Source organism: Lagopus leucura, unplaced genomic scaffold (genome assembly GCF_019238085.1).
Source record: "Lagopus leucura isolate 7727_CA_CO unplaced genomic scaffold, USGS_WTPT01 Super-Scaffold_806, whole genome shotgun sequence".
Taxonomy (NCBI): domain Eukaryota; kingdom Metazoa; phylum Chordata; class Aves; order Galliformes; family Phasianidae; genus Lagopus; species Lagopus leucura.
In genome coordinates, this window is record NW_024962260.1 from 9,274,188 (window position 1) to 9,286,653 (window position 12,466).

The 12,466-nt window shown below is 51.1% G+C and overlaps 1 protein-coding gene across 1 annotated transcript in view; it reads right to left on the reverse strand.

The window, feature by feature from the left end:
• Positions 1–11,303, reverse strand: part of MAPK1 (mitogen-activated protein kinase 1) — a 28,422-nt gene extending 17,119 nt beyond the window's left edge. The window contains exon 1 of the mRNA XM_042866086.1: positions 11,146–11,303. Coding sequence (XP_042722020.1) covers positions 11,146–11,288 — 143 coding nt within the window. The 5' untranslated portion in view covers positions 11,289–11,303. The remainder of the gene's footprint in view (positions 1–11,145) is intronic.
• Between the last annotated feature and the right edge of the window lie 1,163 nt (positions 11,304–12,466).

The following is a 12,466-nucleotide window of genomic DNA, read 5'->3' on the forward strand; positions in this document are numbered from 1 at the left end:
ATAATTAGAATTTAAATGTTCGTAATTTTTAATATATAAAGATCGCTTGTTCCTTTCAGATTTTTTATTCACTACTTTAGAATTCTTAAAAAATACTTATCAAGCTTATATTTAGACATTTGTTGGCCTCAGCCATTTCACATGAAAATACAGCCATGCTGCCAGCTAACCACGCTTCTCATCCTACGGATTCTTTACCATCAAATCCCAGGACGTTCCTTCTTGGCCTTAGGCAGCATCTGGCAAGCAGATGAGCCGGAATGAAATATGGATATGAAAATCCAATCAGAAGAGGACGACTGAAAGGAACTCTGATGTCTGGCTCCTTCAAGGTTCTTCTACCACAAAGCACGCTTATGGTGCAATAACATGTTTTTGAGACAGCACTGTACCTTCAGTATGCAAAAACATTTACATTTCTCACTTTTATTGCCAAAAATGATACAGAATTTATGCTGCCAGTAAATTCATGTAGCTCATATACATGCAGTGACATCCCTTTCACTCCCTCGCCCCCACAGAATCACTTCGACCTGCTTAGACCTGTAACTCATCTATAAGCACAGACCAAGCGCAAATGTTACACGCCTCCAGAAACACTGAACTCCAGTGCTCCACGAAGTGCTCTGAAATTCCACGCAGTAAGTATTCATTACACCTGCTGTTAGTACATATGTGTATCCAATACATCAGCACTCACAAGTCCCAAACCAAACAATAACAAAATGCCACCTCCCCAGTGGCAGCTCTCTGGGCTGCTCAGGATGTCCCCAGGTGCTTCCAGCAGGCCAGTACAGGAAGTCACCAGCACAAAACAAAGCTAGAGATTCTTAAGCGTGAACAGCCTGTACTTGGGAATGAAATAGAAGAATCTTACAGATCATTCTATTGTTTTAAATAAGCTTATTCTCTTCTTTGTATTGACTGAAGCCTATTTTGCTCTCACAATGAAGAACCATATGTATCAGCCAGGAGCAGCTATGACAAGTAGAACAAGGCAAAATGCCCAACATGTACAACTGATGCTGCTTAAATAAAGCCTTAATCCCTTGCAGTACTGGATGTCTGTCTACGTTGCTGATTCTCACATAAAGGTGGGTCACGAAGGCCCCGAAGATGCTGATAATAAAATTAAAAGACACAGAAGACAGGTTAGGCCACTAACAGCTTCAATCTCTTCCCTGTAATTTAGGCAGAAGACCAGGCCCCTATCCATGAAAGGTACCCAGGAGACTGAATTCAGCAGAACTGAAGTCACGTGTTCCCACTCGCATGCGTGCTGCCACCGCACCCATATTCAGCCTGTGAGATTACATACTGCTACATAATGTCATGACATAGGAATCACTGCACACTAAGGTAACTCTGTACTCTGCAAGCCAGACCCAACCATTTCCCACAGCCCCTCCTACTCCTCACAACCTTTAACACCAGTGCTGCTCCCCAGAGCAGGTGAAGGAACACAGAACACATTGCTTGGAGTCCATTGGCAGTAACAGGAAATGCAAATCCAAAACCCCAATGCAAAAACTCACTGCTGTTAATGAACAGCCTACTTACCACCTAACACAGGATTCACCTTGAGCAGCCTTAGCCAGAATTAGAGATCTAATTTTATGACAAACAATTGCCTGGGCTCCCCCTACAGTTCAAGAAGAAATAGCTTCACATATACATCCCAAAGCACGACCTTAATTTGGATAATCCACACTCTGGAAGCACTGTCTGGAAGTGCTGCACAGCCTAACTGGGCTCTGCTGGATCTTGTAAGTGTTGTTATTTTCACTGAAGCAGCCAACCAACTGCCTCCCAGAGCCAAGAACCTGCCGGCTTTTCAGAGATCCATGAACTGGGAATACCAGTTCTCATACCAGTAATTTTCTAAGTGCCAATCCATAGCTTCTAGTTTATAACCCTTAACATACACTCACCGCTGCACATCGCGCCCTACGGGCTCTGGGTTACTCCCATGATGGTGCATCTTGTTACCAGCACTACGTATTCAAAAGGAAGGATTTTCAGCCATCATGATGTGCAGCTTCACCAGCTGATGCAACCACAGCTGTGAATGCTATTTATCTGTATCGTGATAAAATTAAACTGATTCTGATTTAAACAGCCCAACTCCAGCATACACATTATTCCTATTTCAAGCTGCAGCTACCATCCTGTGACAGCCTACAGCAGCACCATTAGTCAGATCCTTTCCAGACACCGTGTACAAATCAATACCAGCCCTAGCGCTACCGTTCATCATTCCCAGTATTAAGGTAATACATTTAAGGTAAATATATGACAAAGTTTTGACTAAACAGAACATCCCACACAGCAGCACAAAGCAAACAGATGAGCACGCATGGCCTGGGGAGCCGCGCCACGCTGCTCTGAGCCGGCCTTGATGGCTGCACAGCCCAGGCACTGCAGTCCAACCCAGGGCAGGGCTGCCTCTGGCCACAAACCAACTGCGATGAGCGGCGGGCGTGCAGCCCCTCTGCCATTAAGCCCTTCCCAGGGCAGGAGAGCTTGTCACCACGCAGTACAGGACGAGCACCAAAGCTCAGCTCCTACCACAGAGGCTGCCGCACGCTCTCCTGCCCATTTCTTTTCTTCATACATTTCATTTCGGAGCTGGAACAAGTGAGAGCATGCCGCAGCTGCTGGGAGAAAGGAGCCAGCTCCTGGCCGCAGCCACATTCCACAGCGGGCTGCTTCTTCACACAGATGCTGACAAACAACCGCCTCCTCTGCTCGCCCCTCGGCTGCGCTGTGGGGTCAGCAGCCCGATGCTGTCCTGCAGCCACTCGCAGACACAGAGGTATGAAGCGCTGCGGCCGACACCACACAACACGATTACAACTCAGAACTGACCCATCTCAGGTTTAAAAGGGATGTTTTGTCAGCAGCTTCGCGTTGCTGTGGAAACAAGATTCCAAGGGCACAGTCAGAGATAATCTCCCTGAAATACTGAATAATGCGGCCTGCAGTCTGGAGAGGGAAGCATGGCTCCCAGAGCAGCTGATCTGGAAAGACCTGCAGGCTCTTCGCTCAGCCTGCGTTTAGCTCAACTGCAGATGTTTCCACAACATGCTGCCATTTATCACGTTACAATGCAAACAACTTGAACTTATTTTTTAGACTGCTGTATGCAAAATGACAGTACTGTGATACAGTTGGCCAACCAGGTTGGGAGCAGCTACAGAACACCTTCCTAAGAGCAAAGGCTCGAGGAAGGGACAAAGTAGGCAGTTTCAGATTCAATGACATCCAGCTGTGTCATTTTCTAACACTGGACGTACTCTCATCCCCCAGTTGTGAACAATTAGGGGTAACAGAAGTCTTTGATACCTTGTTCCGCTTATTCCTAACATTTCTTAAGATAAATAAGCATAGTATTCATTCAAGCACTAGCAGTAACCTTGAGAATCAACCTACTTTTAAAAGAAACATGCATGTTTACATTAAGCATATTCTCATCATTTTAATGGACCTCAACCTACAAAAGCACAACTCTTGGAGCAGCTGAAAGCAGAGAGCTGCTTCTATTTTAGATTTGTGAAAAATTAAAAATAAGGCATCCCACCCTCCGATCTCCAGCTGCTTTTCAAACTCCACAGAGATCACAGGCTGTAAGAACACGGCTTCTTCTTCATGCCACACAGGAGGACAGAAGACAAACACGTACCTCTGAGTCCCCAGTCACCTGTGGCACAACGCAGGCATTCCCTGCAGGGACAGCAGGCAGGAGTGCGACGCGAGGAACACCAGCAGGCCCTTCTCAGTGCAGCCACCACACGTGGGACTGCTGAACACCCCGCCACCTGTGCTCAGAGACCTGCCCCAAGTCGTGCAGTACGAGATGAGCTCACATTTACCTTACGTCATCTTCTTCTCCAGAAAAGCCAAAGGACGCACAGCCATCAGCACCGCCTATTTCTCTTCATTTCCTTACATCTCATGCTACAAAACTGGCAGCAGAAGAATGAGCAACAAGAGAATGTTACAGTTGCTAAGCAGCACACGCAACTCAATTCCAAGCAGCCTGAATTTGGGTCTGCCTCAAAGTTCCTGACAGCAGACTACTTGAGAATTCATGTTCTCTGAACAGCTTTCCATTTGACTGGATCTGGTGCCACCAGGTAGATTTACTGCACCTAGACCAAGAAAACACAAATCTGTTACTAAGTCTTCTATCACGACTCCTCTGCAAAGCAGTGTCAGACCTCACAAATTCCTCAGGAATTTAACCATGTTCTTAATCCCCATTCACATGCTGCTCATCACCAGATCAAGTCCTGCTACAGTTTTTTGGCAGTTTTTTTTTTTTTTTTTGTGTGTGTGTGTGTGTGTGTGTGTGTGTGTGTGTTTAACAGAAGATGACCTAAGCAAACTACTTTAACTTGCATTCATTATAGATCTGTTTGGTTTTTTTTGTTTGTTTTTTCTTTTCTAAAAAAAAAAAAAAAAGAAAAGAAAAAAAAAAAAAAGGAAAGAAATCCCATTTCTGACAACATCTGTTATTTCAGCTCAGGAGCAAAGTGTCAGTGAGCCATGTGCTGCTCCATCCTGGCTTTGTCAGCCTCTGCCACTGACTGCACTAAAATGGAACCAGGTGACCCTCACCTGAGCCCCCCACCCCCTCCGGCCATCTCTCACCCACTGTTCACCACCAATCCTAATGATAAAGGTTTCTGGCACAATAATGCCAACTCTTTCCACCCTAGAACAGAAGTGAATGATTACTCTTAAGTGTTTTTACACCTCAGCTGTTTCTGACCCAGCACAGGTTGTTGCCCTTCACACCACAAGTTCTTAAGGCACTTTGGCACGTCCTGTAAGAGATTTGTTTTCATTCATCTATTCAAATAATTCTATTAAGCCAAAAAGGCACACATGTATTTTTCTGAATTGGCAAAGTAAAATCTGACCTTTCAAAGCATTATAATTCTAAAATACTTACTATGCACGTAGTAACTATTTAAAGGTTTAATTCCTTAGATTGCTCCTAGTTTTGAAAATAAGTATCTAGTCATGCAAAATGGAGTCTGAAATAAGTTCCTCCTGCCAGAAAGCTGAGTCACTGCACGATGCCGGGTGGCAGAGCAATGACCCCTGTTCTGTTAGCGGCTGCGGAACTGAGCCATGAGGAGCAGCACTTGCAGCACTACGCCCCAGCAGCAGCACTGGAAAAGGCAGTCGTGCTTTCACACAGCGCTCTGCACGGCTTTGTTAAAGAGTCTCTTCACTCCTCGGTGTTCTGACATCTCAGGGCTCGGGAAACCCACCCCACCGTCACTAAGCTGACAGTCTTCCCACACGGCTCTTTCCATACCTTTAGCTGCGTACCAGCACACAAGTCACTGTAAGTACCTACTCATCACCCTACCTCTGCTTAAGTTGGTCTTCGGGAAACAGGTGGGGATTAATCTCATACTTCTTACAGCTTTGTCCACCTGCGGCCTTCATGCTTACCCCCATCTTAGATGCAAGCTCTCTGATACAGATCAATGGCACTCACATTTCTTGTGAGCTTTGCTGTGAAAAGCCCTTCCCTCCAAAACAGACCCACAGCACCCATCGCCATGCCAAGTTCCCATATTCTTTATAAACTTCAGACAACTTCCCTGCAAATTGCTCACCCAGGACGGGCACCGTGAGTTCAGGGCTGCACTCCGCTGCCCCTGCCTCACCTCACACCCAGGGCAGCACAAAGCCGAGCAAGCTGAGGAACAGGGAGAGCAAAGAAGTCCTCTGCCAGCACCTTCCTGTTCCCTCCCAGCGGCACTCACACCACCTCAACCTTTCCTAAGTAAGGTCTCAGCTAAACCAGCTGCAGAGCACAGTGCTGCAGCAGCGTGGCAGGAGGCACACTGTGACCTGAGCAGGCTGGGAAGGACAAAGCAGCAGCTGCCTGCTGCAGGGCCGCACGGTGCCCTGCACGGCACTATGGAGCAGTGCTCCAGCATGGCAGGTACTGCAGGAAACGCTTCCTTCCCTACCAGCGAAGGAAGAGTGCGGCCTGAGAGCTGAGAGCAGCAATGGCTTTAATGAGCTCACCAGCTGGGCTCGCCCTTCTGTCTTGTGAGGGTCTAATTTGGCCGACAGCACAAATACTCCTAAAAGCAGCTTTAGAAGAAAAGGAAAAAAATGTAAGATTGGGGATGATGACACTGTTTTTCAGAAATGGACTCGACTCCACACAATACAAAACTTCAGAGAAGACAGTTGGCGGTATTTCACTCCAAGAAGATGCAGGAAGAAAAAAAACGCAGTGACAGTATTAACGGCTGAGCCAGACTGTTCACACACAACTTGAGGCAAAGGTCTTCCTAACCCTGCAGAAATGGGAATGGCACACAGGAAGCAGGCTGGGCGCACCCTGCGGGCTCTCCCTCGCTTTTCAGAAGATTGTGCCAGCAGCGAGTCCTCAGCCTCACTCATTTTGTCTGAGTTTCATTCAGAGCTCTGCAGCCAACAATGCCTTCACACCTGCCGTGGGAGTTCTGCCCTCCCCAGGATGCTGACAGAAGGCTGCTGTGTGCACTGGGCCAGCCGGGCTGCAGCGCATCTCTCTGGGCACTCAGGAAGGTATGGGGACAGCTGCTACTTGCAAGGAAAACTGCTGCATGAAGTAATTACATATCATAAACTGTAAGCCTAATTGCAAGTTGTTGGTAGTTAAAACATACCCACAACACAGATGAACGCTTTCTACCATGTAACAAAAACTGTCATTTGCATTCTAATCACCTCTGAGCACTCCACTCTTTTATGAAAATTACATTAAAATACAAAAGAATAACCCCAAGAGAAGTGGTTCTTCCCTCAGCAGAACTTGTGTTGGATTTTGGGTGCTGTTGGGTGAGGAGGCCAGAGAGACACAGCTCTGCACAGTGCTCACCCATCACTCAGAACAGAGCACACACCTAGGCTATTCACTTCATTCTGCATTGCAATACAATAAAAGTGACTCTCCGAGACAGCTGTGCCTCCACAGGCTTCACCTGAGCAATCTGGACACCCAAACTTAAGTACCATTGAAAGTAGCCCACAGGGCTTTTGCAGATGTTATTTGAGGAATCCCACGCTGGGCGCAGACACGTGCTGCCTCACAGCGCTCCTCACCGCGCACACTGCCAGGCACAGCCACAGGAACCCACCTGCCCGCAGAGCAGGGACGCACCGCAGGGTCTGGGCTCTTTCAGAGGTTAAGAAGTGACAAGAGGTTACAGCGACAAGCTTCAGCAAGGCAGATTCTCATGTTTCTGAATGCAGAAATTTCACCTGCCAGCTGGGTAGGTGTGAGGAGCTGCCCAGACAAGGGGTGAAACCTCCATCTGCAGATACTAGAAATTCTGAGCAGGCCACCAGCACTGCTGGATGGATGAGGGAGCCCTCCTGTGAGCAGAGGCTGTGTGACCAACGCCTCCCAACCCGCTCTGCTCCATGAACTGCTGCACAGCATGATGTCAAAATATCAAACATCAAATGGATCAGATAATTTCCTTTCTGGATCACAGCTGAACACTACCACAACACACAGCCTACAAGAGAAGGTCCCCAGCCCCACGTGCCCAGCAGCCATCCCTCCCCAAAAGCAGCTCGGGCAGAAGCTGGCCCCTGCTATCCCACAGGCACACTTCTGTGCCACAGCTGCCAATAGGCTAACCCATGTCTCTGCAGAGTGACCTCTTGTGTAAACCCTCCCCTGTCAGACATGCACAGAGCATTGTTCTGCTGTAGTAAAGTGAAGATTTTTAAGAACCTTGCAGAAATTTCTTGTCTGGTAAGATCTTCACCATGTGCCAAATGGTGGAGGCCCAGCAATAAGTCCCAGATCCTGATACAGAAGTACAGGAGACAGCGATGCAACCACACAGAGCTAATGTGAGCACAACAGCCTTATTTCCTTCATACGTAACGGGAAAAAACCCACAAGGTATCTGTTTCTGTGGGCTGGGGCATGCTGTGTTATGAAAACCTGTATTTATTTATGGAATGCAATGTCCCTGAGCTGCACTCTCCAAGCCCTAAGCCGTGGCTTTTGGCAGCCAGGACAAGGCACCTCTCCTCCCCAAACCCTCGGGACAGAACAGGGGATGCTGCTCCAACCCCTACCTGCAGCACAGACCATCCCATTGCGGGAGGCTGCTGCCAGAGAGAGGGGACTGACACCCTCCATCCATCACACCTCCAAATCTCTGCTCCAATCCATGCACTGATGAGGAGGTATCAGGGCAACGCCTATTAGCTCCCTGCTTTCCTTATCAGAGACCAGAACTCACTAGTTAACAGGTAGCAACACCTATATGCAACCTGTGCTCCCTAAAAGCACTTATAAAGGAGGATGCTGACCTCTGCACTCACTCCACCAGCAGGCTGTATTCTCTCCAGATCAATGGATAATTAACAGAACCAAAGCAAGGCCGCCTCTGCCCCAAATCACCAGAGTGGCCTCGGTGGGGAACACAGGCACCACCCATGTCTAACTGGAAAGAAAAGTCAGTATATCCTTCTAGCAACAGTGTAAAGTTTAGGTCAAGAAATACAAGACGTGAGCTTCAAAGCCATCTTCTTTCCACTTTCCATTCGCCTTCATGATTTATATGCACAGTTTGCAGCAGTGATAACACTTCACATTTACATAACCGTGATGACAAGCAGAGTTCCAAGTAACAATACAAAACAGAAGCCTGTCATCACATTCCCATTAACCATTTCCTTCAAAAAACGACCTGTTTTAGACTATCGGACAATCACCTTGCCAAATTAGCACCGACCACGTGGAGGGAGAACAACTCCTGCTGGAAATTTAGGGCTCAGTACAGTCAGTGACTTTAAAGACACACTGCCCACCAGCGCTGGTGAGGAAGGGGCAGCTTCCAGAGCCGTCACACTGCACCTGAGAGCTCTGCAGCTTCCAGCTGCTGCCAGTACTGGCTGACCCCAGGCCAACAACCCCCGCATTTGTTATTTCATGTCCTACAGTCCTGCAAAGTGCTGAGGATTTCAGCTAGAACTCTGCATGGTGCTCATTCCCTGGTTCCACATGCAAGAAAAGTGAAAAACAAAAGTTTGGAAAAGGATGCTCACTTATCAACAATTTATTATATTCCTATATACTTATATACCCACTTATTAACCACTTAACTCCCAGCAAGACTTCTTTTTTTTTTTTTAAACATAAACTCTCTAATTCAGTGTTGTGGAAACATAGCACTTATGAAAAATAAGGGAGTGAGGAATTCTAAGAGTTACGTCATCCATTTTGCATATAAAAAGTCTTACAGCACAAGGCGTTTAGAGATAACCAGCACCTTCTGTCCCATACACATTAGCTGACGGCCTAAAGCCGTTAACGCTTGCCCTGCTGTCCTTTGTTAAGAGTACAAATCTGCATGGCTTTTGCAAGAGCAAGAGCTGTCTCCCCCTGCACCCCGGTGGCTTGCCCTCCACCACCCCGCCCCGAAGGGAGATGCTCTGCACATCTTCGCTGCATTAGCAGTCAAAGCAAGATCAGAGACACGCAGAATCTGCATAAGCTCTACCTCGGCAGCTCAATAAGCACTGTTATTTAACCATAGTAGCGTGCTGCGCTACAACGCATTACAGTTGCTATGGCATTCAGCTGGAACATGTGCATCCAACACCTCCCTTGTCAAGCACACAGCATAAACTGAGACTTTGTTCCCTGCCATTTCACACCCATGGCAGAAGATAATAATTGCAGCACAATGCATCACACTCAGTATTTCACATTAACAGCTTTAGTGGAGAAAACAAAGGAGCCAGATGCACGTCTCAACTAAACTGGAGATTCATAATTTTTTGTTAAGAAATATGGATAGCATTTAATACGGTAAGCTTTAAAATAAAAGATAATATTCCAGTTACAGAGAGGAAACCCTTCCGTAACAGTAGGGAATGACACACCGTGCAGAGGGAAAGAAAAGGACCCGGTTTCCCCCCGTCTGCTCCCAAGTACGGTGACGCCAAAAAAGGGCATCAGCTGCCACCGCACTGCGCCGTGCAATCTTTGCTCAGTGGTGAAATACTTAGCGTTAGAACAGCGGCTGTGCCACCACCTCCATCACCCCACCGACACGAGCTCCGTTCCCACGTACTTGTCTAAGTCACTCTGCAAGCACAAAGCAGCCTGCCGGAGCTGCCTGCGCTGCTTCAGCCGTCCCAGCTCAGATAATAAAAGCACACAATAACAAAGTCTGTAAGACGAGCTCTGGACTGGCCGTTGTTGTGACTCCCAGCACTAAACTAACAAGGTTATTTTTACACCATCACCGGGAGCTTCAGTTTGCGTATTGGAGCTTCTTCCCACAACAAAAAAGCGAAGGCCGCACCTCCAAGCTTTCTGGCAGACGTTTGTTCGCGAGCTCCCACCAACACACGGCACGGCCTCACCGCGGCGGGCCAGCACATCTCCGCAGGACGAAAAACCCGCCGATACACAGCGTGCAGCTGCAGGCAGCGAAGCGCCTTCGCTGAGAAACACGCCGCGGTTTACAAAAAATTAAGTCAGAGAGAGAAAGCAACGCCGCTACAGCTCCCACCCCGTCACAGCCCGCGGGTGTCACACAGCGCCTCCGGTCAAACAACGCAGCGAAAAACAGCGGCAGCGCCGTAACGAGCCGGCAAACAAGGAGAGAAGTTTCCCACCCGAGGCCGAGTCCCATCAGCAGCGCGGCCCCAGCAGCGCCGCGCGGCCACCGCGCGCCAGACGGGCAACGGCGGCACCGCGGCTCGGCCCGGCGCTGCTACAACAACGCCGACATCTCGCGATGGCTCTCCAGCGTTTTGCGGTTCGCACACGGAGCTCCTTCGGGTCGCCGTTAGCCGAAGTAACGCGGCACGCGCGCGGATCGCCACCCTCCCACCGCGCAGGGCCGAGCGGAGCCCCGCGGACACAGCGCCGGGCCCAGGCGGCGGGCGCCAGGTGAGCGCCGCACCACGGCACCGCGGAGGCGAAAAGGCAGAGCCGGGTGGGGGAAGCGGCGGCCCCCCGGGCCGGGAACGGCGGGACGCAGCGGGGGGGGCCGCCCCGGAGCCGCCCGGCCTTCCCTTCCCCTTCCCTTCCCCTCAGGCCGCGCGCGGGCCGCTCCCCGCGGCCGGGCGGGGAAGGGCGGCACTCACCACACCATGCCGTATGCGCCCTCGCCGATGTAGGACAGGTTGGTGTAGCGCGGCCCCACGTCGAACACCTGGCCTCGCACCATCTCCGGGCCTCCGGCGCCACCAGAGCTGCCCGCGGCCGCGGCCCCCGCCACCGCCGCCATGTTGTCCGTGCCGGGAACCGCGGCGACTGCGTGCGGGGAGGGCCGGGCGGGCGGAGGAAGGAGGGGGACGGGGAAGAGGACGAGAGCAGGAAGAAGGCGGGCTCCACCCCGCCACACTCCGCAGCCCCGGGCGCCGGCTGCCGGGCCCCTCAGCGCCGTCGCCGCCGCGGCCGTTCTGAGAAGACGGAACCGCCGCGCGCGCGCATCAACCGCGGCCGGGGAGGGGAGAGGAGGAGGGGTGGCGGCGTGAGGGGGGCGGATGGGTGGGGGCGGAGCTCGCGCCGGGAGGGGCGGAGCTTAGGACTGCGGCAACCGCAGCCGCCGGGGAAGGGGTGCGGCGCGCAGGTCACGTGGTCGGGGTGTCACGTGGTGGGTGCGGCGGCACCGCGGGCCGCGCGGCGCCATTAGGGGCGTCAGGTGACGGCGGGGCAGGAAATGGAGCCCGCACCGGGCGAGGCTGCGGCGGGATCGGGTGGCGGCCCGAGGAGGGGCTGCGGGCCCGGTACGAGGCCGGTGTGGCCTCAGAGCCGCTCCGTGCAGCGGGGTGGCTTTCCGCGGCGGAGTTCCGTCTTCCGCGCCTCCCGGAGCCGTTCCTCGGTTCGTGAGTTTGGCCGTTCGGCACCGGTTGCCTCGCGGGCCATGCGGGGCTGCGACTCCTCCGGGCTTCGGCCGCCGCCCCCGGGCTCTCCCCGCCGTCGCCCTGCAGGTTTCTCCCGGCCCTGCCCGGCTGTTCCGTTTCTGCGTGCTGCTCGCAGAGCTGGCCGGGAGGACATCGTGTCCTGCCTGCCTTTAGCAGCCGTGAGCCGTGCACATCGTGCTTCCCTGCGTGCTCTGCCTCGAAGCACCGCTTCATTTCTCTCAGGAAATTTGGACAGCAGTCAATGGGAATAATTGCTGAAATTTCCTGAAACTAAGTCCAACATGATTTCCATGGCTCTCCACTCCGAAAATGAACGATAGTTACAGTTCTGGTTACTTCAGTAAATCTGCCCTGGGCTGCAGTAAATCTGCCTGCGCTGAGGTGTGGCAGAACAGAAAAGGAAACCAAGCGGGCATACCAGGAAGTGTGGAAGATCCCTCAACTCCTGTGAATGCTGCGGTCCCATATGTGTTTAATCCAGTTAGAGCCAAACGAGAGGTCGGAAAGCTATGGTGTGCTTTGCCAACAATCTCTCTTG